The sequence below is a fragment of the Scleropages formosus genome, chromosome 22, assembly GCF_900964775.1.
Source record: "Scleropages formosus chromosome 22, fSclFor1.1, whole genome shotgun sequence".
NCBI classification, from domain to species: domain Eukaryota; kingdom Metazoa; phylum Chordata; class Actinopteri; order Osteoglossiformes; family Osteoglossidae; genus Scleropages; species Scleropages formosus.
In genome coordinates, this window is record NC_041827.1 from 16,214,052 (window position 1) to 16,242,046 (window position 27,995).

General features: G+C 40.6%; 3 protein-coding genes and 1 pseudogene across 3 annotated transcripts; all 4 read right to left on the reverse strand.

Annotated features, from left to right (window-relative positions):
• Positions 1-2,729: 2,729 nt before the first annotated feature.
• Positions 2,730-10,177, reverse strand: LOC108928385 (potassium voltage-gated channel subfamily S member 2). Its single transcript, XM_018742280.1, has 3 exons — positions 9,830-10,177; positions 7,247-8,223; positions 2,730-3,259 (listed from the first exon to the last, which is right to left on the reverse strand). The coding sequence occupies exons 2-3, from the start codon at positions 8,210-8,212 to the stop codon at positions 2,753-2,755; spliced, it is 1,473 nt and encodes a 490-aa protein (XP_018597796.1). The 5' UTR covers positions 8,213-8,223; positions 9,830-10,177; the 3' UTR covers positions 2,730-2,752.
• A 4,657-nt stretch (positions 10,178-14,834) lies between these two features.
• Positions 14,835-15,737, reverse strand: LOC108928351 (odorant receptor 131-2-like). Its single transcript, XM_018742247.1, has one exon. The coding sequence runs from the start codon at positions 15,735-15,737 to the stop codon at positions 14,835-14,837; it is 903 nt and encodes a 300-aa protein (XP_018597763.1).
• Positions 15,738-23,980: 8,243 nt separating this feature from the next.
• LOC108928350 (odorant receptor 131-2-like) lies at positions 23,981-25,663 on the reverse strand (annotated as a pseudogene).
• Positions 25,664-26,635: 972 nt separating this feature from the next.
• Positions 26,636-27,514, reverse strand: LOC108928349 (odorant receptor 131-2-like; the record flags this gene model as incomplete). The annotated part of the gene is made up of 1 exon (XM_029247969.1): positions 26,636-27,514. A coding segment is annotated over one exon (879 nt), but the record flags the coding sequence as incomplete, so codon positions are not given.
• Positions 27,515-27,995: the final 481 nt, after the last annotated feature.

The following is a 27,995-nucleotide window of genomic DNA, read 5'->3' on the forward strand; positions in this document are numbered from 1 at the left end:
ACCTTGCTCAAGGTTACTGCAACAGGGGTGAGGAATAAAGATTTATTCTTAAGGATACACAGCACCTCTAACTGCATATGGTTTGTGTGCTTTGTGTACTGAAAGACATAGATAGTGATCTTGTGTTACGTCTTTACATTATAAACATCTGTAAGCTAAATTATCAGTGTCTCTAACCAAAGCCTTATGCACTGTGCATCCTTGATAGACTTTATTTTAGTAATGACTGAAATTTATTAAAATGCTAAAATAAGATAGAAATAATATTTGATACAAATATAAAATCTTGGGGTTAGCACTGTCATGCATAAAATCCTTTTTTATTTTGGTATGTAAATTAATGAATAAATGAAGCACATGAAGAAACAGCAGGTTTTTTTAAAATTAAACTGTATTATACATATGCAAAATGAGAATTATACATTTAATTGAAGCATTACAGGTTAATTAGTTTTTTTCACACCTGAGACACAGCCATGCAACCTCCCAGCCACAAGTCTGCACACTGTTCATAGTATCTGATTATTCTGGCTGGAATATAGTTCCTATTGAACTTCACATGAGGGCACAATTCATAGCACAATATAAATTCTTTTACTCAATTTATTGAATAAAATATACCCAAGGACATCCATGTTTCACATGCCTCTGTGTTAAGAACATGAACTTAATATCTTTTTATCTTGCTTTACCAACATACTTTCATATCTGCTTGACACTGGGGGAAAAAGCATTTTTATCTTTGGTATTACAAATTGGTCCCCGTGCTTTGAATGAGGTGAGCTTGTGAACCACAGCTTCCGATGCCTTGCTTTGTATTCACGTGCAAAAATAATTATTTTCAAAGCACCGTTCCTACTGCAGAGATTACTGTGAGCTTTCTCAGTGTCCAAGCTATTGGTTGTCTGCTGAAGGTAACTAAACCGCAGAGAAATCACAAAATCCTCCGATGTGACGACGACGATAAAATGCAACAATGCTGAAAAATGGCATAGATAAGTAGACTGATACAGGAGTCCCTGTCTAACACTTTTTATCTGACAGTAATGAGAGGATAAAGATAATGTCTCAGCCTTGACCGTGGTGAAGAAACTTGGCAAAGAGATGCTGAGTAGCTGCCTTTGATAAATGGCTGGAAGACCAGATAATACAGGAAAACAGCAGTTGCTTCAATGAAAATACACTTAAAGAGGGAACAAGTAACTGTGGCACAGATAAATGTAATAGATCATGTTTACATAACACTGATTCCTTAAAGCTTTAAAAAACAAACCAGAAAGAATACGACCTCCATTCTCTTTTATGCGTAGTATGAATGAATGGTACTTGATGGAGGGCAGAAATGATAGAACTGCTTCACATTACAACTTAACAGCGATACTTGAAATGGTCAGTAAATTCCTGTAGGGAAAGGTTTTGGTTTCAGTAAGAGGTATGAATCCCAGAATGTTCCAGGAATACAGCTTATGTTACACTTAATGTGGCCCGAGGCAGGAGACACCTCTCAGCAGCACTGTTTCAAAGCGAGTGTAAAAAGCACTGGGGGGGGGGTGGAAGTCTACATTACTGAATGAGAAATACGGCAGGGTGAGAAATACTGCTCAACATAACACCCTCTTTAACATAAAGAGAGGTGAACGTGGCAACATTATCAACACAAACATCTGAAATATGATTAGAAAAATGTTTAAATGCATACATTTTAACAGTGAAAACCTTTTTTTTTTTTTTGCACTATTCAGTGAAATAGCAGACTGGAGTGAAGCCTTATTGGTCAACTAAGATGGAAAACAGCAAAGGGTAATTAAATCTGTAAACGAATCCCCCGCAAGCCTGAAACCCCTGTCTCAAATTGCCCATTTTATTTACCACACCAGTGCCGCTGCTGCTCCATGACTGTTACAAGAGCCCTCCAGTCAAGTATGCTCCATTTGTGGCTATTTCTTCTACTTAAGCGTACTACTCCAAATGCTATGTCAATAAATAATTTGTTGCTATTTATGTCAGCTAAATACAATTACATCATCATAGGGTTTCCAGTCTTTGCAAGAGCTACCGTAAGGGTCCCCACTGTCAATTTTACATGCTTTGCAGAACATGGTCGTATATATTTTAACATGTTAGTACAGTAATATAATGATACGGATATTGGCTCCTACAGTGAGAAAATTGTGAGCTTTATTTTTCTGGCATCTTCAGACTGATGTTGATCAAACCCATCTTTCCTATTTGTATAAGTTTGAAATCTGGGCTGTAATTCAAAGTGTCAAAGCTGTTAAAGAGCATTCTGCACTGGAACCCCCACCCCCCAACTTCTCTTACATTCAATCCCACTAAAGTTACTAGATGACACTTGTAAGACAAAACCGATCTTTCAGAGAGTATCCGGTTCCTGATGCACTGCGTAACAGCATTCATAAGCTCTCCAGCAGGGTGGTAAATCTGATGGTTTTGAGTAGGAGTGGATGCAGCATGGCTGCAGAGGTGAGAGTTGAAGAGACTGAAAAGGGATGTCATGCTTCCAAAAGCATTCATCACAGCACATTCAGTTCTCAAACAAGTTCTCCAGATTCCAACTGCTTTCATACCTTTGGAGTAGAGCTACTGTGATCTTATTCACGAACCTCAAAAGTGCTATTACCAAAGTTTTATCTTACTATTAGCTGTGAAACAGAGCATCCAGTGTCCCTGAATCTTTCTTTGGAGACACTGAGGAGGGGTTCCCGGTTCAGAGTTAGCATGGTGCCTTCCTTCATACAACAGAGAACCTCCTCTCCCAGGGAAGTGGGTGATCAACATAGCTATAATTCACCACTCCTCCCTCATCTTCCCTGTCCTGCCCCACTTCCATGTCCTCCTCCAGGTCCTCCAAGCACTGACTGTCCCCTTCGGACCCGGCATCCACCTCAACCTGCGGGGCTATGGACCTCTTCTTGTTGCTGTTGCGCACGGAGGCCTCCAGAGCCTTCTGCTTCCGGTAGAAGTGGGAGAATTTGTTGAAGATGATGGTGATGGGCAGAGCCACCACCAGGGTCCCACCCAGGATGCAGCCGGAGGCAGCAAGCTTGCCGGCCACAGTGACAGGGACCACATCGCCATAGCCCACAGTGGTCATGCTGACAGTGCCCCACCACCAGCAGGCCGGGATGGTATCCAGCCCCACGTCCTCCTCGTACTCAGCGGTGTAGGCCATACCTGAGAACACCGACACACCCACTGCCAGGTATAGCAGGAGGATGCCCACTTCCCGGTAGCTGTGCTGCAGAAACAGAGATGTCATGAAGATGCTGGGCCAGACAGTTAGCGTCTATCTCTCCAACTATTACATAAAATCTAATCAACAACAAAAAGGACTTTGTGATTAATGAAAACTCAAGTGGTACAAGAAGGTCAGCTGTAGAAATTCTTAACATATATCCAGACTAGAAGATGAGAAACATTGCCTTTGAGAACAAGGACGAAGTGAACGGGCAAGAACTGGACAATGTGAGGAAGGTGCGCAAACCCCTAGAGCTGTGGTAGAGGTTTGCCCTGAGCTGTCCTCCAGCTCTTCCACGAGGCAGCCTGGGCTTCCTCACGTGTTTTCCCCTGTCTTCTACGCAACCAGGCGCAACCACAGACCAGCTTAATGGAACAGGTTAAAGGGTTCCACAAAATATCAAAATAGAAGCCTCCCAGCAGAGCTCTGAAACATTTATCTCACTATATAGACCCTCAGATGTGAAAGATTTTTTTTAGAAAAATTATACCAGTGAATTGGGGGGGTGGAAGAAAGTCTGTCATAATACCACAAAAATTACTTCAGTGCAGAATAGGGCACCTTGTATTCAAAACCCAGCAGCATCTAGGAAAGGCAAGGTCTGAAGTTCAAGCTGTATGTTTTTGTTCATCGTTTGAAATACACAACTCATAGACATCCTTGAAGAAATTACAAGTGCAGTCACTGGCTGGCTAACATCAGGGTTTGGCAATGAACCAACGTTCATAACCGCACTTATCTGCGAACGACATCACTGGGAGACAGTTGGGAAATGACGATATATAATTATTTCAATAAAAATTTCCTCACAGATGCCTCCTCCAAAAGGAATCATGGTATATCCACATGTTTAACATACCACTGTTGGGTTTGAAATGGGGGTGTTTCTTCAGTAGCTGCGGTGAATATTTATTATTGCAGCTTTGGTCGTAGACATGAACAGTAACAAAGTGGGCATTAGTGAACATGGTCCAAAAATTGGATGGCGGTTAAAGTACACCATCCTTGATCATATGACGTTAACTGCAAATATGTATGACAAATTTTATTACAGGTTAAAACAACAATTACCCAGATGATTCTAAAAGTTCAAGACACAAACCGCTCTTGTCACCGTTACTCTCAAGGCTGTTTGGGCTCACTGTACGAATGCAATGGGAGTTTGTATGCTCTGCAGCTGATGCAGATGAGGGCAGTGCTCATCATTTATTTATTTCTCGTTTGCTGTTTGCATCCCTAACAGTCCTTGCAGCAGGCAAGCGTTCTCCTGAATCACAGGTACCATTCTGTCCATCAGCAAGTACAAAGACAACATCCTGTCTCAATCCGTTCATGATGTTGATGCGACAGAATGCTTCCACCTGTCAACGTCTCACAGCCTTCTACATAATTATTGTAAATAACATAAAAAACCTATTTCCCAAGAGATATCTGGCCGAGTTAGCAGCGTCATGCATAGTTTCGATGTATACAACACAACGCTTCAAGACAAAAGCAACGAGTACCTCGGCTGCTTATCTCTGACACCTAAGGACCTGTTTAACAGTGTTCGTAGTCAGCATTTGTCCTCTCTACAGGAAAATGTCACATCATCAGAGTAATCGCCCTTGACACCATGATACTGCAGACTTACGACAGCACATTGATTCAGAGAAGCACTTATATCAGGTCTACATCGGTAAATGTTCACGTGTCCTACAGAGAAGACCAGGGTTTGAGTCTCCAATGTGCTGCACACAGAGTTTGTGGCTGCACCTTACACGTTGCTCTCTGCCAAGTGTGTTACATTGCTGGATGAAGGCTGCAGCTTCAACAGAGCAAGGAGTCTGGTGGCTCCAAACTTACACGCATCAGAGTTGGAAATGCCATCGTATTTCATGGTGGACATATTAGTATAAACCTAATATGAGTTTCACAACCCAATGTGTGAATCCATCCTTCTTGTTTAAGTATATGTGTAGCACGGGAATTTGATTTATTTGAATAATCCTGCTGATCATAATTTGTCTATCCTGAGTTTTGTGCACCTACTCACGCGATGAACATCGGTGGATGAAGTGGAAAGAAACAAACAAGGTCTACTTAAGAATCACACGTCTGCAGTTATGTCTCTCTTTCTCCTAATGTAATGCACAAATTGTATTTTCTCCGAGATGTACGTCGCTTTGGAGAAAAGCATCTGCTAAATGAATAAATGTAAATGTAATCCTGTCAACTGGTGTCACCACTCTGCCACAACTTTCAGCTGTGGCCACAGTTCAGGCTCTTGATTCAGGTTCTGGAATAATGATCTGGAAAGGGATTGGAACCTTATTATCTGCAGGCCATCATCATCCCCTACATCACTGCCAACAGCAGCTGCACATTTGAAAGTGCCAACCATCTGGCACCATCGTACCAGAGTACACTTATTCCCCATCATTGCAATGCCCCCCCTCCAGTTAAATGAGCTGCCAGCATTTGTGACCAGCTGAACAACTTCCTCTTGTGCGTTGCGTACTGAATAGTCAGAACTTCATCGAAGTAATCAGATGCATTTTAGGTTAAGTTCTAAGCACATAGTAATCTGTAGCGTCTGTAGAACAGGGAACTGAATTGTAATACCCCGTACTGCGGTACCTTTGAGCAAGGTACTTACCCTGGGTTGCTCCAGTAAAAACTACCCAGCTGTATAAATGGGTGAATCATAGTTAATAGCTTAACATTGTAAGTCACTTTGGAGAAAAGTGTCAGCTAAATGAATAAAACCCTGTAACACTTAATACAACACTGTTGAAATATTATGTGTGATTTTTCTTCTTTACATGCTTGGTGCCTTTGACTGTGACCTGAAATTCTCAATGGACTCATTCGCTCTTGGCAGACTACTGGCTGTAGGCAAACACACCACAGGAAACCTGAAGAGCCTCCTCTATTTCTGGTTCCAGTGACGTCTGCTGTGGAGTTTTAAAATATTTACTGCATAATTACCTAAAATGCGAGGGACAAACACTGCTATTTCCCTGATGGAAGTTAAATCCTGGTGTTCAGATTTTTAAAGACTAACTTCTTCTCATTTCCTCAGCCTCCAAAATTATCTTGTAGATTTTGACTATTTTTGTACTTCATTAGGAGTAAAAACTAAAACTCTGTTCCAACAAACCAGGATACGACCAATGCCAGCATAAACCTTTGATGCACATGCTGTATTTTTGCCTCTCTAGCCAGGCAGAGATCTGAGAAGCGAATGTGATTTTGTTTTTATCACATTCTTTCCACCCAAATTCAAAACCCTAAATCATGTGGTAAAACTAAGTAGGCCTATAGATGGCACATAATATACTGGAAATGTGCTGCTTTAACTCACTGAATTTTACATTTCAGGCACCATAACTTGCAGGAAATATTCCAAAATTGAGAACATAAGGCATTCAGCATTGTTAAATCATTTCACAAAAGCAGAGTTTATATCAGAATATCTATATCAGAACTGACAGTGCAATATGTAGACTAGAAGAGCTAATACTGCCTGTCACAATATATCTAAATTTCATTATTTACTTATGGCACTTTAAACCATTAAGATCCTTTGCGATAATGTAACTACCAACACTAAATATGTTCTGCTTTGCTGATGTGAATTTTTTCCTTATTAAAAATTATCTGATGAAATTTGTAATTTTACTTCAGTTCAGCTCTAAGAAGCTTCTTCAGTCTATGAACAGTGCTTATTAAACATGTTTGAATTCTGGATCTATCTGCTATAGTTTATGCCAGTGATGAACTATGTAAGTCCATATATTCTGTGTTCCACAAAAATAAATTCATTAATTCACACACAGCGAGTATTACCAACTAATTAAGTGCAACAGAAGTAATATATTTAAAAAATTAAATGATTGAAATAATGTAAGGACCCTAGTAAAGTGTTTCATTTCAACTGGGCTGCGTATTACCAGTCTGTGGCCTGTGAGGTGCAGTTGGGACAACACATGGGGCTGAGCTCACCTTCAGTGTGGCTCCAAGGGACCTCAGACCTGTGGAATGCCTGGCCAGCTTCAGCACCCTGAAGATCCTCATGAGCCGGAGGACCTGCACCAGCTTCCCCAAGTTTCCCAGCTCAGACTCGCTATCGGCTATGAGGTCCACGAGAAGCGTGACGTAAATGGGCACCACAGACACAATGTCGATCATGTTCAGCGGGTGGAAGAAGAACTTGTGCCTGTTGGGTGCCAGCAACATACGCGTCACCACTTCAAAGGTAAACCAGCAGATGCAGAAGATCTCCAGAGCCTGCATTGTTGGGTCTTCCATCAGCTTGCCGTTCTCATCAAAGTGCTGGTACTCGGGGATGCTGTTGATGCACATGGTTGCGATGGAGGTGAGCACGACAGCAATGGACACGAAGCTAAAGATCTTGCTAGGAATGGAGTAGCCAGGATTTTCCAGGGTGAGCCAAAGGCACTTCCTTACATTCCCACACCTCATATCCTGGAAGTGCTGGATATCCTTGTTAAGGTCAGAAATCTCGTCCATCGAGGTGTCGATGCTGCTGACGTCACTTTCCTCATCCCAGCTCTTGTGTCTGCTCTCCAGTTTGCGGTCATGGTAGCGGTAGCTACAGCAGCTGTCGAGAAAGAACTCGTTGATGCCCCAGTACTCAATCTCCTGGCAGAAGGAGAAGACACACAGCTCCTCCATGATGTGCAGCTTTCCAGTCTGGTAGAAATGCAGCACATATGGGAAGAGGCCTGGATTGCGGTCGAAGTAGAACTCTTTCCGCTGCACGTCGTAGTCATCGCAAACCTGCAGGATGGCCTCTTCGGAGTCACAGGTTAGCAGCCGTCCCAAGCGCGTGTCAGGGAATTTGCGTAGTGTGCTGGAGTTCAGGCTCTGCTTCAGTCCGCCAACATTGATGTGAACCAGTTGGTCCTCCACGACCGAGTCCCAGCTAGGGAGGGTTTCATTCACCATGCTTCCATTCACTACATCACAAAAAAAAAAAAAAGAGTTCTTCTTCAAGAGCCCACAGTATCAAAGTAGCATTAATATAATATCCTCTTTCCTTTTGTTAGATTACTTTTACTATATGATTTAGATGGACAAGGACTATAAAAATGAGAATAGAGAAGACAGATTCCTGATTATTTAAAAATGTGCACGTAATAGTTTGAATTTACACTACTAGTGAAATATTAAATGTCTCCTCCTTCTTAAAAGACATTTCTAAACAGGATACGGAGCACCACTTAAGTTTTAAAGTAAAGACTTCCATTTTACAGCTCCATTTAAACTGTCCATGTACGTAGTATGACCACAGAAAATGACAATGATAGCCGAATAAAGTGAACATGTACATCTCTCAGGAAAAGTTTTAAGCATAAATTACCGGACTCCAAATCACAGCACGACTGAACCAGGAAATCTTGTGAACCAGCCAGAAGCAAAGTGTGGAAAGACCTCGGTCAGAGTTTGACCAAACATACAGTAGGCAGAAAGACAGTCCTAGCGAGACACACTACACACAACAGCATGGGGAGGACACAGACAGCCATGCAACAATGACATATTAGTCACACTCACATATATTGCACATACAATATACAACACAAACATTTTAGTCTCAGGTTAATTTTGACATTGGCACTTTTTTAGTTTATGTAAAAGTAACTGATAGGTAGCACATTTATTGGGAGTAGATGATGAATAACCAGTGTAGATGCTTCAGGATTATTTACTTGGCAGTTTCTGTTGCCATTTAAACAGCATGTGACACTTAGAAGGACTATGAGCTTACCACAATTTTTTTTTTTTTTTTAAATTCTGCATTTTGCTTAATTTTAACAAGCACATTTTCTTCTTTTAATGTTTTATAATGAACAATTAAAAAATGTGTAATATGAATCAATAATTAAAAAATGAAAAGTTAAATAATTGATCAAAAGTATCCAAGGGACCTTCTGCACTCTTTGTTTAGCGCAAATGAAATGATAGCAACTTGATGTAAATGTATTGTGGTAGATGGCCCTTAAAATAGATTGCGGGCATATTGTGATGCTCATGTCTTTTGTTTCAAATAAAGGCAGAGGCTGTATGCAAACATCAAGCTCCTCCAGCAACAAAGAGCATTACTGTAGATAGAAACATTCTCATCTGGTATGAATGAAGGCAGAAAAATCAATGGCTTGGTTAAAACACACACTTTAAAGTGGCTAATACTAAGAGAACATGATCTGGCACAAGGTATTGTCTTACATCAAAAAAGGATAAAAAGTGATTTTTAAATACATTACAGTATTAATTAGACATTTACATTTAATATTAAAGTCTAGGTATATTATCTTGAACTCTGGTGCAGGAATGACATTAATAATGACATTTAATATAAAATACTAGGAAAAACTTCAACCGGCATAAAAAATGACAGGGCTTATTAAATAGTATCACAATATAAACAACCAGAAAGATAGAGAGATAGTGCGAGCAGAGTGACAGGTGGATGTAGAAATAGTGGACAATGGTGCAATGGTGACATTGTAATTAAAATATACTCTGGTACGGTGAAAAAATGGGTGGATTTTCTGTCCTTACCGGAGCTTCACCGTCGGTGCGTCTCCACTCCACTACGCGCTGGAGAATATTCAATATGCTCCACATGCAAAATGGGTGGAAAAAATAAAGTGTATCAATAATTCAAAAGATCTGGAGCTCTCTGCTTGGGATGCGCGGGCTATGAAATGTTAACCAAAATCGCACTTGAACGAAAGAATGCATGAGGACGGGAGCCGAGCCCAGAGGTCAGTGACAGGTGAGATAGATAGAAAAAAGAGTCCCGTTTACAGATCGCGCGACCGCGCTCAACTTAGGCTAAGCTTCCCGTCGCCTTGGAGACGATGGAGCTCATAAAATATAGACATAATTACATAGAAGTTCACAGGGCGGAACGTGTTCGACTCACCTTGCAATAAGAAGCTTCCACTTCTGATTTTTTTTTTTTTTTTTTTTTTTTTGCGAAATCACATCTTTTTCTGTCGGTCCCACTTGAAACAGCAGAGCGGAGCCCGGCTTAAATCCCCGATGGAGCGCATCTTCTAACTGTTTCACAAAAATGTAACTGTTGTCAGATGCTGCTGTTTATCTGACGCTGTTAAACAAAGACAGAACGGACTCCTTTGGCCGGTCCAGCGCTGCTCTCCACGCGCACCCGTCCACTTTGAACTGACATCTGATGTTCGCGGTCACTCCCGCTGGAGGAGTTAGGGACCGTCGATATTTTACGCTACTCACCGCAAGGGATCGTGTGGATGTTTCGGCAAGGTTAGCAACTAAGAAATCCTCACACTGTACTGTTATCAGTTAAGTCGTGTTTGCTTAAACAACACTTCTACATCACGCTTCGTATTGAGTGTGTAAAGCACATTAAACTAATTAAAACAACGTAAAGAATATCCATTGTGGGTTACGACAGATCCGGATGAAATCACGAAAGTTGACGGTCGGCGAGAAGAAAAAAGAAAGAAGAAAAACGGTAATCTGCGACAGGAATACACAATGATTATTCTTCCAAAAATCGTATTCATTCAAAACATAGTAACTATGTTTTGAATGAATTTGCACTGACTGACCACCGGGGCAGGTGCATTGATTGATTGTTCTAAACCAACTTGGATTTTATTAGAACAAACAATGCACCTGCCCTGTGTGGTCAGTCAGTGCAAACCTGTTCACCTGGCCGTGATGTTTCGGATTTTTTTTTTCTTTTCATCGAGTGTGTAACGTTTGTTAGAAAACTCTCAGTACTTTCTTAGCGCGTGTGACATCAATGTGTGTCCTGTGCTCTTTTCGCTTTCCCCCCTCCTCACAGGCGATAGGCGAGTGTGCGGGCGGGAACAAGTAAGAACTCCTCCCCTTCTGCTCCAGGTTCCACGGGAGCGGTGAAGGTGAAGACGCCCTTTTTTCCGGGGGCTTCGCGCTGTCGCTGACCTCCTGCCCCGGCGGGACTCAGAAAAGCGGCTAGAAGCGTCTCCGAGCTTCGTCCATTGCCTGTCTGCCACCCCAGGTATGCCCAGATTATGAAAAAAGCATCTCGAAATGTCCCCTGATGTCGCCAAACACTGCGAAATGTTCCTGAATGTTCCCGAAAGTTACCTCGTCAGCGCTGAACACTGACGCGGACGCAGCAGCAGACAGAGAAAAATTTCCCGCCTTATGCTTATCATAATCTCAGGCTTATGAAATTTCCTTTTGAGCAGCCGTTTAAAGACATTTATACACATTTAATACTATTATTACGATATTATACGCAAATAAAGTTATTATTCTTTAATAATAATTCTTTAATTCCATGTAACACCTTTAAATGTCGAGTGTGACGAGAAATACCCAACTCTGGAGACGCTGCGCATTTTCAGTGATGGTATATATGCTATATTTTTACTTAAGCTATAGGTCGAAATACAAAAAAAAAAATAAATAAATAAAAAATAAAAAAATTTGCTTAAATGTAGAGCATCTATGAAGCCAGAAATAACTGTACCTATTATTATGTAGCCTTGTAGCCTTGTGGCAGTGATATGCTTTTTTAATGATTGGTACTGTAGGTTTTCTGTGTGTGTGTTTCAATTTTGGGCCTATTCAGAGGAATGACAGTTATTGAACACAATAATGATGATGATAATAATAATAATAATAATAATAATAAGTAGTGGGGGCCTGTTGAAGGTGACGTTACCACACTAGAGCTATAGTTAGTGGGGTGGATGGTAGCGACAGATGTAGGTAGGGCCCATCAAAATTCCACTTGTAAATATACAGGTGGTCCCGATTTACGACGCTTTGACTTACAATTTTTTCGACTTTATGATGGTGAGCTGGAGATCGGTTCCTACGGAATGCCTTACTTAAGATTTTGAATCTTGATTTTTTTTCCCCAGGCAAGTGATATGCAGTATGATACTCTCACGATGGTGGGAAGCAGCACTGCAGTGAACCGCATTTCCCACTCTCTCACACAGAGGTGTGTATTAGGTGTAATAAATGCATTTTTTCTTAGGATATTTTTGACTTACTATGGGTTTCGGGGAACATAGCCCCATCATAAATCGGGAACCACCTATATATACTTTTTTTATTTAAAGGGTAGGAGAGGGGCAGGGAAAATATTCTTTAAGTGGAGCCTAATTAGCTACACCCCTACATTCTTTAACAAAGTTGAAGAATAATTATTAAAGAATAATTATATTAATAGCATGTAATATAGTAATAATACTATTAAATGTATATAAATGTCCTTAAACTTTAAAAAAGGACAGCTGGTAGTGTAGTGATTAAAGCTGTTGCCTTTGGACCCAAAGGTTGCAGGTTCAGCTTTTACCTCCAGCTGTAGTACCTTGAGCAATGTACTTACCTGAATTGCTTCAGTAAAATTACCCAGCTGTACAAAAGGCTAAATAATTGTAAATCTCTAAATGTTGCGAAGTTGCTTTGGTGAAAAGTGTCAGCTAAATGAATAAATGCTGGGCTGATGCAGTCATTCTTATTACACTATCCCATCAAACGTTATTCTGCTAATTTTGCAGTCAGTTTTAATTTAGCTTATTTTTGTATGTTAGTTCCTTTTCTTTGAGCTTTCTGATTTGATCACAAATTTTGCTTTATTGCTTGTGTCCTACAGCTATAGTTTTACAAACAATAATGACAAAATGCATATCTGGTATGGTAGGACTTTTTTTTAAAAAAATTCCCCCCCATTTTAAATATTGATGGTATATACCTTTGATTGTTTTTGAAAACTGTATCTGTTGAAAAATGTACCCATTTTTAAATTCAGTTTAAGGCATGAAAATGTCAAATTAGTGCAACAACCCCCCAAAAAAAACAGATTTTAAGAAATCACTCAGGTAGAAATCAGTGGGGATTCTGGACATACCTTGTGTGTCAAGATAAGCTAATTACGTGAAAAGGTAATAGGTCCTATATTAATATTTTGCACAACTTGAGTGGTAGTTTAGTTTTGTGATGCTCAAGAGATTTTACTTTTTCTTCCGATTACAGCCTGTAGTGTTAGACCAAGCAAGAAATGTATTCATTTAATAAATAAATTTGTGCAGAATGTCACACAAACTGCAGAAATTCCACAATCCACATAAAGAAGCCCCACAGTGATGCAGAAAATACTTTGAGAAACTGTATCTCTATCAAAGGCTGTTCACTTTTAGAAGTTAAATTAAATGAACACATTGAAAAAAAAATTTAAAAAACAAAAGATAAATCAATATATAAAATTTTTCCATCAGAGAAAGAAGCTGGATATATATGCAAAATGGTTTCTGAATTATTCCCCTCCCCCTCCAGCCAGTGTTCAGTTCACTCTAAATGAGGTGACAAAGAGTACTGGGAAATGTAAAGCAAAATAAAGACATGACATGCTGTTCAAGTTCACCCATAGTGTGTGAGTGACAGAGAGAGAGTGTGTGTGTTCCATTGATGTATGGATGAGTGACCTTTTGTAAGTAGTGTATCTAGCAGTGTGAGTCACCTTGGTGAATGAGGTGTGTGGGCTGATAACACTATGTAGATTTCACTGGAAGTCACTTTGGAGAAAAGTGTCTGCTCAATGAATAAATATAAATAAGGTCACTGTGAGCCATCAGAAGGTCATACAGATACAAGCTAACAGAACTGTACCCGTCATGCAGTTTTGTACTTGTGCATCAGGAGACAACTGAAGTACACAACAGAAAGTAGAACGCAAGCTGCACAGTTTTTGAAGAATCTTTCTTCAGTTTAGCTTCTCATTTTTCTTTGCGTGTTGTTATTAAGTGGTAAATCAATGTATCCAGTTTTATTTCAGTTCAGCATTAAATTTATATTTTTAATAGTCAACATTTCCCATCTTATCGCTTCCATTTCACACATTTATTCTGCAGTTATAGCAGAACCTCACATAATACAATTTTAATAGACTATCACCTCACGTAATATTACAAAAAAATATTACGGAGCATAGAAGCTTTTTTTGAGTAGAACACTGGTCTGCTGTGGAAAGTTTTATTTCTGCAGACAGCTTACTTTCTTGAATTTTCCCAAATTAAGCAGACCCAGATTTTATTCATTTCTGACATTTATACAGTGTCTGTCATAGGTACACCTTTTAATGATAGGTTTATGAATTTGGGAGAAGTTAAAAAATGTTTTTGTTCAGGTAGGCATGTTAATTTTTTTTGGCCACATTTATTTAACATTTTATTTATTACTACTTACCTTTTTTACATTACATGTACATCAGTGTATATGTTGCTTACTTTACATGTAAATGTACATTATTCCTTAAAAGTGGCCAAATGAGCACAGATTTAGCAGTGTAAGTAGATAAAATTATATACATTTCAGCATTTTGTTTCAGAACCTTGGAAACATTATATGCTTCACAAAAACTCCTCTGATTAACATAAAAACTGCATTTCTTTGAGCTTTAGCCACTCTGGTGAATGTCATAGGTGTTTACCCTAAATTCATAATCAATTGCAAATTCTTTGGAAATAGTTGAGGTCTCAGATAAATAAGCCTTGTAATCTGAAATTAAAAGATTAATAAATTACAGTATCAGTAGTTTTTTAATATGTGTAACAAATTTCTGGTCTCGAATCCCATATATCAAAGGAGTTAGGAATCTTGGTAAGATATTTGTTATTATAAAAGTTGAAAACATTATCTTTGTTTTATCATTGGGGAAAAGTGGAAAGAGAATTAATTCCAACAAAGGAGCAATATAAGACATCATACAGAACAGCAGCTGTACGCCATGTAGTAAAATGGTGTTCTGAGCCTTTTTAGCAGAAACTTGATCAGTTGTTGCAGTTTTAGCAGTAATGAAAATTCTGAAATAAGTATAGATCAGTGTAATCCACACAAAAGACAGGAGAAGTACATTTAATACCACAGATTTGTCTAAATGATGAGATGTATTGTATATAGCCAAACGATAACACAAAATTCTGGAGGTGAAAATAGTTAGTGGTCGAGTCAGGAACAAAATGACAATATCAGCCAGTTCTGGGATGAATGCCACAGACCAGATAAGAAGAATGAGCATGTAGGTCCTTCTCACGGTGCAGGTCTGTGAGTGACGCAGGGGCTTGCAGATAGCGATGTAGCGTTCAACTGCCATTCCAGCCAGACTCATGGGAGTGTTCTTAGTGGTCACAGATCCCACAAGTAGTAGAACACAGCAGACTGACACATTTATCAATGGCATGGTATAGCTTACAACATGTAAACTAACTGTTATGCAAAGCATGATCATGTCATTGATCACCAGATGTATGTACAGTATGTACCTTGACTCCATGTAAAAAACTGGACTCCTGGAGAATATGAACACAAAAATTCCATTAACATAATTGATTGTGATGCCCAAGAAAACAACAATGAAGTTTTTGAAGAAAGCTTCTTTAAAATCATCCTGGGCAGGCTTGGATGGATAACCAGTTGAGTTCATTTTTTTCCAGTGTTTGTAAACATGGGAAGTTTCCTGTAATGATGAACAAAATAAATAGCAGTAATGGAAACAAAAAATTGCTGAAATGAAAGGGAATTCCATTGCCAATAGATAACTTTTTTTTTTTTTTTTTTTCAGTTTTGTGTTTAACTACGGGGGGCGCTGTGGCGCAGTAGGTTGGACCGGGTCCTGCTCTCTGGTGGGGTCTGGGGTTCGAATCCTGCTTGGGGTGCCTTGCGATGGACTGACGTCCCATCCTGGGTGTGTTCCCTCCCCCTCCAGCCTTACGCCCTGAGTTGCCGGGTTAGGCTCCGGGTCCCTGCGACCCCGTATGGGACAAGTGGTTCAGAAAATGTGTGTGTGTGTGTGTGTGTGTTTAACTAGTGGTGTCAGCCATACATCTGAAATAAACACGGCCTTTTACAGCAATAATAGCTGAAAAATATAGGGTTACCTTTAATAAATGGAATGATACATTCACTCATTCAGCTGACACTTTTCTCCAAAGCAACTTACAATGTTAATCTACATACAATTATTTAATCATTTATAGAGCTGGGTAATTTCACTGGAGCAATTTAGTAAAAGTACCTTGCTCAAGGGTACTACAGCTGGAGGTAAGAGTCAAACCAACAATTTTTGGATCCAAAGGCAGCAGTTCTAACCACTATGCTGCCAGCTGTCCCTCTAATACGCTGCAGTAATATTCTTTAGGCAATTTCAGTGAACTTCCAAAGCAGTGTACAGATATTAATGGCACCTTCAATTTATGTAATCCTTGATTACATGCCTTAAAAATATTATGAATTTTAGCAGCACTTATAAAATGAAAGTGACTTACCTCTGATGGCTTCCTTGTCTGTATTGTCAGAGATATGTACTGGGTGCTTTATATAAGCAGTTTGTTTTCTGTGGGTTCATCAGTGTGTTTACTTGTGTGTATGAATTAATTTGAGAGGGGAATACAGGCATCCATGGAGAAAAGGATTTGGTTGAGTGATACTAATTGCCTGCAAAATGATTGGACACGCTGATGTTCAAAGTTTCTCTGGTGCTTTTCCACCAGTATGTTATTTTTTAAATTTCTTTGTAGAGACCACGGTAAAAGGCAGTAAACCTCTTTTGTGAAGTCATATTTTGAAAGTATTAGGATGGTTATGTCTGTGAATATTATTAGAAATGGTTTTGTTTTGGTACTTACAGTATCGTCATGCATTTGGTTGAAGCTGTGAATCAATGGTCTGAAAGAAAGAGTTAACAGAACGGTTACATTTACATTTACATTTATTAATTTAGCAGACGTTTTTGTACATCTCAGCAAAAGTACAATTTATGCATTACATTAAGAGAAAGAGACATAGCTGAAGACTTGTAAGTCTCAAGTAAACCTAGTTTTTTACATTCCACTTGCTGCACCGAGATTCATTGTTCAAGTACATCCATAAAACACAGGATAGACAAATCCTGATACCCTCCCACCAATTTTTTTCTTTTTTTTTCAAAAAAATATTATAACATACACAAACAAGCAAATAAAATGCCGGAGTAGTGGCAGAATAAAGGCTATATCTGGGGATGCTTGTGAAGTTACGGTGCATAAACAATTATGGAAAGATCTTGGGCGAAGTGGGTTCAGAAAAAGTGAGTTTTCAGACCCTTCTTGAATGTAGACGGAGTTTCCGCAGTTCTGAGTGAAAGGGGAAGGTCATTCCACCGCAACGAAACCAGAACCGAGAACCTCCAAGCTTTACCTTTTGTGCGCGGGACCACCAAGCGAGCAGAATTAGATGAGCGAAGGGGTCTGGCTGGGGTGTAGCAGTTGATCAAGTCTTATAAATAGCTGGGAGCAGTTCTATTGATGCATTTACAATAACCAGGGTCTTCAATTTGATTCGGGCAGGTATAGGAAGCCAATGCAAAGAAATGAGTAGAGGAGATACGTGGGAACGCTTTGGCAAATCAAACACAATTTGTGCAGCAGCATTCTGAAAAGCTGCAGAGGTTTGATGGCAGTAGCAGGAAGGCCACACAGGAAAGAGTTGCAGTAGTCCAGACGGGAAGTCACCATGGCCTGGACAAGTAGTTGGGCAGAGTCAGTTGTGAGGTAGGGACAGAACCTATGAATAAATACTATGCAGGATATATCTGCAGGTTGTGGCTTTGATGTGCTGAGAGAATGACAAACTCGTCAATCCTTACTCCCAGAATCTTAGTCAGGGAGTTAGGTGAAATGAGTGAGTTGTCCAGTTTGATTGACAGATTGTGACAGGAGGACAGACCAGCTGGGAGGTAAAGAATCTCTGTTTTGGGGAGGTTGAGTTGGAGGTGGTGATCAGACATCCATGAAGAGATGTCTGACAGGCAGGCAGCAATGCGTGCGGAGATGTCTGATGCACCAGATGGAAAGGAGAGGAAGAGTTGGGTATCATCAGCATAGAAGTGGTATTTGAATCCATGGGAGGCTATGACCGGATTGAGGGAGGAGGTGTAGATTGAGAAAAGAAGAGGACCCAATACCAAGCCCTGTGGAACACCGGTTGAGAGAGGCAGAGGAGAAGAACGGAAGCTCTGCCAGACCACTTGATAGGATCTGTCAGATAGGTAGGACTCAAACCATCTTAGTGCCGCACCTTTAATCCCAAGCTGGTTAAGAGAGGAGTCTAGAATGCGGTGGTTGACAGTATCTAAAGCTGCAGACCGATCGAGGAGGATGAGGACAGAGGAGAGGGAGGCAGCTTTAGCAGCTTGGAGAGCATCAGATACCGCCAGAAGGGCCGTCTCAGTGGAGTGACCAACTTTGAAACCAGACTGATAACTGTTGAGGAGATGGTTCTGGGTGAGGAAATCAGACAGTTGATCACAGGCTGCCCGCTCTAGGGTTTCAGACAGGAAGAAGAGGAGAGAGACTGGTCTGTAATTTTCAACCAGATTGGGATCCAGTGAGGGTTTTTTTTAACAGAGGTGAAATTAGAGCAGTTTTGAAGGCAGCTGGGAAACAGCCAGAGGAGCGCGAGGTGTTGATGATCTTAGAGATGAAGGTGGAGAGTTGCGGGGAAATGTTCTGTAGGAGTGACTATGTTAGTATTCATTTTCAACCAGTGAGCCTTTCAGTAGGGTTCATTTTAGTGTAATCTTTTTCTTTGTTACAGGTGGGCTAACTGGACACAAAATGTTTAAGAGCTCTGTAGTATTTTGCTGGGGTTTTTGGATGCTGTCTCACAGTGCCTAGATGCTGTGAGAGGATGTAGGCTCAATCCCCGCCCAGTATGTGTGGAGTTTGCATGTTCTCCCCGTATCTTTAGTCAGCAATGGCACCGCGAATGGCCGCCTCGGTGTGGAGCTCCACAATTGTTTTATTGTTTTTGTTAGTTTGTCCTGTCTTTAGTTATGTTCCTTCAATCAGTTTTACCAGGGAAGAACTGCTGAACATTCGGCAGTACACACCACCCAATATTTTACCGGTTTTCGATTATTCTGACGTTTTGCTGGACATTGTAGTCGGAGGTGCAGCGGCGCTGCTCAAGTGCTCCAAGATGCACAAGCGTGGAAAGCGAGCCGGCGCGCTAGTAAAGTTCCGAAAGTGTGGCTTTAGAACATCGCTGCCTAGTATCCATCTGGCGAATCTCCGCTCCCTACCCAACAAAATGGACGAACTTCTCCTCCTGTCCCAAAAAAACAAGGACTTCTTAAACTCTGCTGCTCTGTGTTTCATGGAAACCTGGCTGAATGAAGCCATTCCGAACAGCGCGCTACATCTGCTGGGCTTCCAGCTGTTCAGAGCGGATCGCGACGTGGAATCAGCGGGAAAATCACGTGGCGGTGGGACTTGCTTCTACATCAACAAAAGGTGGTGTACAGATGTACCAGCATTGAAGACGTGCTGTCCCGACCTAGAAGTGCTCTTCATCAACTGTAAGCCTTTCTACTTGCTGTGGGAGTTTTCCTCGTTCATCCTCGTAAGTGTTTACATTCCACCGCAAGCGTGCATGAACGCAGCACTGCAAGAGCTGGTGGATCAGATCACAGACACAGAGCAACAACACCCGGACTCTGTTATAATCATTCTCGGGGACTTTAATAAAGCAAATCTCTCCCGTGAACTGCCAAAATACAGACAGCATGTTACATGTCCTACCAGAGACAGTAATATACTGGACCACTGTTACACCACAATAAAGGATGCATATCACTCTGTCCCACGGGCAGCCTTGTGGCTCTCTGGTCACTGTCTGGTTCATCTTATACCGACCTACAGGCAGAAACTGAAATCAGCTAAACCTGTAACAAGGACTTTTAAGATATGGACTGAGGAAGCAGAGCAGGACTTACAAGCCTGCTTCGAGTGCACCAATTGGAGTGTTTTTGAGGCTGCTGCTACCGATCTGGATGAGCTCACAGACTCTGTAACATCGTATATCAGTTTCTGCGAGGATATGTGCATCCCTACCAGGACTCGTTTAACATACAACGACAAACCCTGGTTCACTGCAAAACTCAGACAGCTTTGTCAGGCCAAAGAAGACGCCTACAGGAATGGGGACAGAGTCTTGTATAAACAGACCAAAAACACACTGGCAAAGGAGATCAGAGTGGCTAAGAGAAACTACTCTGAAAAGCTGAAGAATGAATTTTCAGCCAACGACCCAGCATCAGTGTAGAAAGGCCTGAAAGACATCACCAACTACAAGACACCATCCCCTAGCACTGTGTCAACTCAACAACTGGCCGACGATCTGAATGAGTTTTATTGCAGGTTTGAAAAACCCTGTCTTACGCCCCACACCCATTCTGACCCTCTCTCCACGCATCAATTAACACCTCCAGTAACCCCCACCTTCCCCCCCCCCTGCACCTTTGATTTGTGAAGAGGAGGTGTGTCGAGTCTTCCGCAAACAGAAGACAAGGCAAGCACCAGGCCCAGACGGTGTCTCACCGGCCTGCCTAAAAACCTGTGCTGACCAGCTGGCCCCTATCTTCACAAAGATCTTCAACAGATCACTGGAGCTGTGCGAAGTTCCTTCCTGCTTCAAACGCTCCACCATCATCCCCATTCCGAAGAAACCCAAAATCACAGGACTTAATGACTACAGACCTGTCGCCTTAATGTCTGTGGTCATGAAGTCATTTGAAAGACTGGTGTTGGGCTACCTGAAGGACATCACTGGACCCTTGCTGGACCCTCTGCAGTTTGCTTATCGAGCAAACAGGTCTGTGGATTATGCAGTCAACATGGGACTGCACTACATCCTGCAACATCTGGACAAGCCAGGGACTTATGTGGGGATCCTGTTCGTGGACTTCAGTTCGGCCTTCAACACTATCATCCCACACCTCCTCCTGTCCAAATTAACCCAGCTCTCTGTGATCCACCTCCATCTGTTGGTGGATCACCAACTTCCTGACAGACAGGCAGCAGCTAGTGAGGCTGGGAAAATTCTCATCCAAGACTCACACGATCAGTACTGGCATCCCCCAGGGATGTGTGCTCTCCCCACTGCTCTTCTCCCTGTACACCAACGACTGCACTGCAAAGACCCCTCTGTCAAGCTCCTGAAGTTCGCAGACGACACCACACTCATTGGCCTCATCCGGGATGGTGACGAGTCTGCTTACAGACAGGAGGTCCAAGAGCTGGCTGTCTGGTGCAGTCATAACAACTTGGAGCTGAACATGCTCAAAACAGTAGAGATAATTGTGGACTTTAGGAGAAACACCTCAGCACTATCCCCACTCACCATCATGAACAGCACTGTGGCAACAGTGGAGTCATTCAGGTTCCTGGGCACCACCATCTCACGGGACCTGAAGTGGGAGTTCCACATAGACTCCATTGTGAAGAAGGCCTAGCAGAGGTTGTACTTCCTTCACCAGCTGAGGAAGTTCAACCTGCCACAGGAGCCACTGATGCAATTCTACTCTGCAGTCATCGAGTCTGTCCTCTGCACCTCTATAACTGCCTGGTTTGGCTCAGCTATGAAATCAGACATCGGAAGATTACAGCAGATAGTTTGGACTGCTAGAAGAATCATTGGCACACACCCCAGCCCTCCAAGAACTGCACTCGTCCAGAGTCAGTAAAAGGGCTAGCAAAATCATTCTAGACCCCTCACATCCAGGCCACTCCCTCTTCGAACCATTGCCATCTGGTCGGCGCTACAGAGCACTGAGCACCAGGACAGCCAGGCACAAGAAAAGTTAATTTCCTCATGCCATCTACCTCATAAACAGCTAAATCCCCCCTAGAGAGTAAACCAGTGCAGTACACAACGCTATTTATATTTATATCTATTTATCACATCATATCTCTTACTCACACTCCCTTGCATTTGTATAGAACATAACTGTACATACATACAATGTCTAGTGACTATTTTTCTATATTGTGTACTTTATATTTTTATATATTTTTTATCCTTCATTCACATATTCTATCTTCTCATCTGTCTTGCCACTGTCATCCTGTCTGTGCTGTGGAAGTTTCTGTCACCAAGACAAATTCCTTGTATGTGTGAACATACTTGGCAATAAAGCTCGTTCTGATTCTGATTCTGATCTGCCTAGGTTTCCTCTGGGTGCTCCAGTTTCCTCCCGCAGTCTGGAGACATGTTGTTCAGGTTCACCCATCGTGTGTGAGTGACAGAGAGAGTGTGTTCCACTGATGTATGGATGAGTGACCCATTGTAAGTAGTGTATCTAGCAGTGTAAGTGTCACGTTCACGCCCACAACTCAATCGACAGCACCTGACTAACTGCTTACCGTTTAAAAGACCCTCCTCAGGTCCCATACCTTTGCAGAATTTCGTCAGAGACAACCGCCCTCCTTCATGACTTCCAGTTCCTACGCAACCCTTGTTCTTAGTTCTCGTCCTCTGGTGTTCGACCCTTTGCTTTGTTTCCCGACCACGTCTATGGATCTTCGTTCCAAAGCCAACCGCCAATTGACCGACTCTTCGCTTTGTCCCCTGACCACACCCATGGATCCTCGCTCTGACTCTGACCGCCGATCGACCAACTATTCGCCTGTCCCCGACTCCAAGAACTTGCCTGATCCCTTGACTCCAGACGAATGACTCTGCACTTGGTTCCAACCGTCCTGGTTCCCTCGGTTCCGCATGACAGTAAGTCACCTTGGTGAATAAGGTGTGTGGGCTGATAACATTACATAGAGTTTGTTGGAAGTTGCTTTGGAGAAAAGTGTCAACTAAATCAATAAATGTTAAAGGTAGTTTAATGGCTTGTGTTAATTTCCAAGTTCATTGCTAGTTTTTAAGCATCAGTGTATTTCCAAGCAGGATGTCACCATGACCTGGACAATTAGTTGTGCAGAGTCTGTTGTTAGATAGGGACGGATCCTGCGGATTTTAGGTAGGATGTATCTGCAGGTCCGAGTTGTGGCTTTGATGTGCTGAGAGAAAGACAGGCTTGACTCAGTCATCACTCCTAGACTCTTAGCTGAGGAAGTAGGCAAAATGAGTGAGTTGTTCAGTTTGATAGAGAATTAAACTGAATTATTTCTTTACATGTTTAACAGCCAGTGAGATTTTTCTTGTTTCTATCTATTTCAGTGACAAGTAAACAATAGTTGAATTGTAGCATGGGTGTGTGTTACAATCATCTTGTCTGGATTTGTAGTTTGTGAAAATTGACATGATAATATTGAGACATATTTTATTCAATTTCGTTTTCATTTTCAACTTGAACACCTTAATTGTTTTCTGATTCCAGTCTAGCTAACAGCAGTATACTAAAATTGCATGAACCATTAGATATAACGCCACACAGTGTTGTTGCGTTGTTGATGAAATGGACATGGGTTTTGTAACATAACTACAGGAACCAGTTACTACAAAAAAACAGTAATACCAAGTGGGTTTCAGTGGTAAATAACACAGCTTGTTGAGGAACATGTTTCCTAGCATCAATTTCAGAATGAACGTTAATCTTCAAAAAAAAGTGTAGTTGATTAGGTAAAGCATAAAATACCGTATCTTTAGAAATCACTCCTTTTTATTTTTATTAGCATTTTCCACACTGTCCCAAGTTTTTTGGAATTTGGGTAGTAAATCTCAATGGAAAACAATAACATGATTTCATAAAATTATATGTTAGAATTAATAAAATGACTGTTGAGTACTCTCTTTGTATTTGTATTGTACTTTTGCTGAGATGTACGTCACTTTGGACAAAAGCACCTGCTAAATGAATAAATGTATTTATCTGTAGTGTCATTCTTCACTGTCAAGTCAATGACCTTACACACAAATACAAGTCTGGGGATGACACATCAGGCTTAAAGTGTCACATCCCACGGGGTCACTGCCCCTCCTGGTCAGAGGCGACACCACTCAGTGCCGCTAGGTAACACCCATGTATCACCTCACAGTCTCATAGGACACGGAGGTATAAAAGGAGCCAGCGGAGCAGAACCAATTGCGGATTCTTAATCAGTGGTTCTATTATGCTCTCTTGGCGAGTAGTAGTCTCTTGTTTCCTCAGTCTGTTTCCTAGGTGTTCGTGTTCCAGTCCCGAGTGCCCGTCCTGTCGGTTCCTGCCTCTTGTTCTCCAGTCCTGGTCCAGTGTTCCAGTCCGGTATTTCATCACGTCTAGGGGTTGCGGTCATACTCACAGAGTAGCTCACCATAGTTCAAACACCGTGTGTGTTTCCTGTTTCACTTCCACCGAGTGTCTTACAGTACGCACAGTGCACTTTTAACATCACCCTGCACGTGAGGTCATTTTACGCTTCGTCCCCGTTCGGATGTAATAGCAACGTGCGTCCGTGTCAGACTCCCGTCCGGACGCTACATAAAGTCCAGCAAAGCATCTCAGATGAAGAAATAAAGAAGGCGGTAATATCAGCAGGACAGAAATTTGTTGTAGAAAATATCTCCAAGAGTTTAATGACCTTTTTGACATACAGTGCATATTTTTTTGTTTTACTTATGCCAGTACTAATTGTCATCTTACTTAGAGTGGACTGAACACAGTAGACTTGGTTGACAAGTAATTCTAAACTCTAAATTCAGTGTCATTAGAAATTCCTATAATAAATAGACAATACCAGATATATAATGGAGTTAATGCAGGAATTTCCAAATGATTTAAGATTTTTTATAAGTCTTACTTTTGTTACATTAGTTTTTCCTATTTACTGATCTGACCTTTCCAGTACACACTGAAAAGTACTTTTTAAAATATGAGACAGCTTTGGTCTCTTATCCAATATATGCATGGAGTTTAAAAAAAATTGTGGTAAGATATTTATTTAAAAATTTGAAGACAATATCTTACTTCTATCATTGGGGGAGAGTAGGAGGAGAATTAATTCTAACAAAGGAGCAATATTAGACATACAAAACAGCAGCTGTTATTCATTTAGTAAAATGGTGTTCTGAGCCTTTTTAGCAGAAACTCTATCTGGTAGCAGTTTTAGCAGCAGCAAAAAAAAAAAAAACTCTGAAATAGGTGTAGATCAGTGTAAGCCACGCAAAAGGCAGGAAAAGTACATTTACTGCCACAGCTTTTTCTAAATGATATGATATATTGTATATAGCCAAAGGATAACACAAAATCCTCGAGGTGAAAATAGTTAGTGGTTGAGTCAGGAACAAAATGATAATATCAGTCAGTTCTGGGATAAATGTCACAATTCAGATAAGAATAATGAGCATGTAGGTCCTTCTCATGGTGCAGATCTGTGAGTAACGCAGAGGCTTACAGATAGTGATGTAGCGTTCAACTGTCGTTCTAGTTAGACTCAAAGGAGTGTTTTTATTGGTCACAGATCCTTCAAGTAGTAGAACACAGCAGGTTGACACATTTACCAGTGACATAGCATAGTTTATAGCATGTAAAGTAACAGTTATACAAAGTATTATCATGTCATTGATCACCAGGTGAATATACAGTATGTACCTTGATTCCATGTAAAAAAAAAAAAAAAGGACTCCTGGAAAATTAACAGAATAATTTAAAAAAAATGTTTAGTGGATCTATATGTTTTTGTTTGTCTGCATTCTTGTGTGTGCAGGAGATAATACAAGAGGGAAATACAAGTATTCACAGAGAGGAGGACCTTGTGGAACCACATTAATGAAAGTCTGTGGGGCTCTGAAACTATCACACAGGCAGAGATAGTCTGATGTTTCTACACTGTTAAATTTTCCCAGTTTCTTTGCACAAACTACACAATAAAATGCAGTAAGCTTGTCTTATAAGCTTGTTGTGTTGTAAATTTTATGAAGGAAAAGTTGCTGATTGTAAATATAAAAATCAATGGAAAACAATTACATATCATTTCATAAATTGTATAATTTGGCAAAAATGTGAATGTTCAGTATTAATCTGTAGTGTCATGCTTCACTGTAAAGTCAAATGACCTGATACACAAATGCAAGTTTGGGAATGACACAGCAGGCTTACTTGAGCATTGGGAGTGACACATCCCCCACCTTGTTATCCTATGATTGAAATTATTGGTTATCTTATGTACAGAGATTCCTGAATGCTGTTGCACAGTGATATTGTTCCAGTTTCCACACAAAACCAGCAGAGTAAAATGCAGTCTTGTTGGCACTTTTTCGTATTATAGAATTATTTTGAATGGAAAAATCACCAAGTGTCAGTACCACCATCATTATTTGACAGTGTTATTAGACAGGGTTATGACTCAAACTTAAAATTAACAAAGAGTTATTCAATTACAAGTTTAGGCAATTGTCCTCCTTTAAACATGTTTTAGTATGAAGGGTCTTGGCTCAAATTCTTACTCTTAGTATGGGAATGTAGTACCCATAAGCAAGATCCTTACCTTAAACTGGTGCAATTTGCCATTTCTGAGAATTAATATAGAATTTCCAAGGAATATTAGATTTATTATTTGTTTTTTGGATTTAAATCTAATTTTTAACTGGTTTAACCTTTACAGTACACATTGAAAAGTGCTTTATAATATATGTAACAAATTTCTGGTCTCTGATCCCATAAATGAAAGGAGTTAAAAATCGTGGTAAGACACTTGCAATGAAAAAATTTGCAAACATTATCTTGAATTTATCATTGGGGAACAATGGAAAGAGAATTAATTCCAGCAAAGGAGTAATATAGGACATCATACAGAACAGCAACTGTATGCCATGCAGTAAAATGGTATTCTGGGCCTTTTTTGTAGAAACTGGATCGGTGGTTGCAGTTTTAGTAGTGAAGAGTACTCGAAAGTAAGTGTAGATCAATGCAATCCACACAAAAGACATAAGAATAATGTTTACTGCTAAAGTTTTGTCTAAGTGATACGTTGTTTTGAATACAGCCAGGGGATAGCATAAAACCCTGGAGCTGAAAATAGTTAGTGGTTGAGCAAGAACCAAAATGAAAACGTCACTCAGTCCAGGAATAAATGCAACACTGCAGATGAGACTAATGAGCATGTAGGTCCTTCTCACGGTGCAGATCTGTGAGTGACGCAGGGGCTTACAGATAGCGATGTAGCGTTCAACTGCCATTCCAGCCAGACTCATGGGAGTGTTCTTAGTGGTCACAGATCCCACGAGTAGTAGAACACAGCAGACTGACACATTTATCAATGGCATAGCATAGCTTACAACATGTAAAGTAACTGTTATGCAAAGCAGGATCATGTCATTGATCACCAGATGTATGTACAGTATGTACCTTGACTCCATGTAAAAAACTGGACTGCTGGAGAATGTGAATATGAAAATTACATGAATACAACTGATTGCAATGCCTGAAAAAACAACTATTACGTTTTTTTTATGAAAGCAGTTTTAAAGTCATCCTGACCAGTTCTGGATGGATACCCTGTAGAATTCATAGCCACCAGTCTTGTTGAAAGTGTGAAGTTCCCTAAAACAAAAATAAATAAGATAGGAAACATTAACATAATAAGAATGATAATGTATCAATGTGTCATCTGTTTTTCACTTGATACAGCTACCCATTCATCTGTTTCAAATTTTCAGAAAAGTATAAATCAGTGAAATTCTCAGGGAACCAAATGTATCAATGTTGATAAGAGGCAAAACAATGCTGCTGGTGATACTTTTAAATCAGGAATTAAATGTTAATCTTGCACAATTTCTTGTTCTGGCTCTGGCATCAGAGTATTTTTGTTTCCATTAATAGTTTGTTTCATAATGTAAGGAGAATTTAGTTAAATGTTTTTCAGATGTTTTCTTGATTTTCTCCACAAGTATTCAGTAGAATATTCATGCTTCTATAAGATTTTAGTTTTCCACA

Excerpts from the sequence above, each read along its gene's own strand:
- LOC108928385 (XM_018742280.1), bottom strand. The coding sequence starts at position 8,212 with ATGGTGAATGAAACCCTCCCTAGCTGGGACTCGGTCGTGGAGGACCAA. Across the intron at positions 3,260-7,246 it reads CCCTTGGAGCCACACTGAAG|CACAGCTACCGGGAAGTGGG; the intron begins GTGAGCTCAGCC and ends CTGTTTCTGCAG.
- LOC108928351 (XM_018742247.1), bottom strand. The coding sequence starts at position 15,737 with ATGAACTCAACTGGTTATCCATCCAAGCCTGCCCAGGATGATTTTAAA.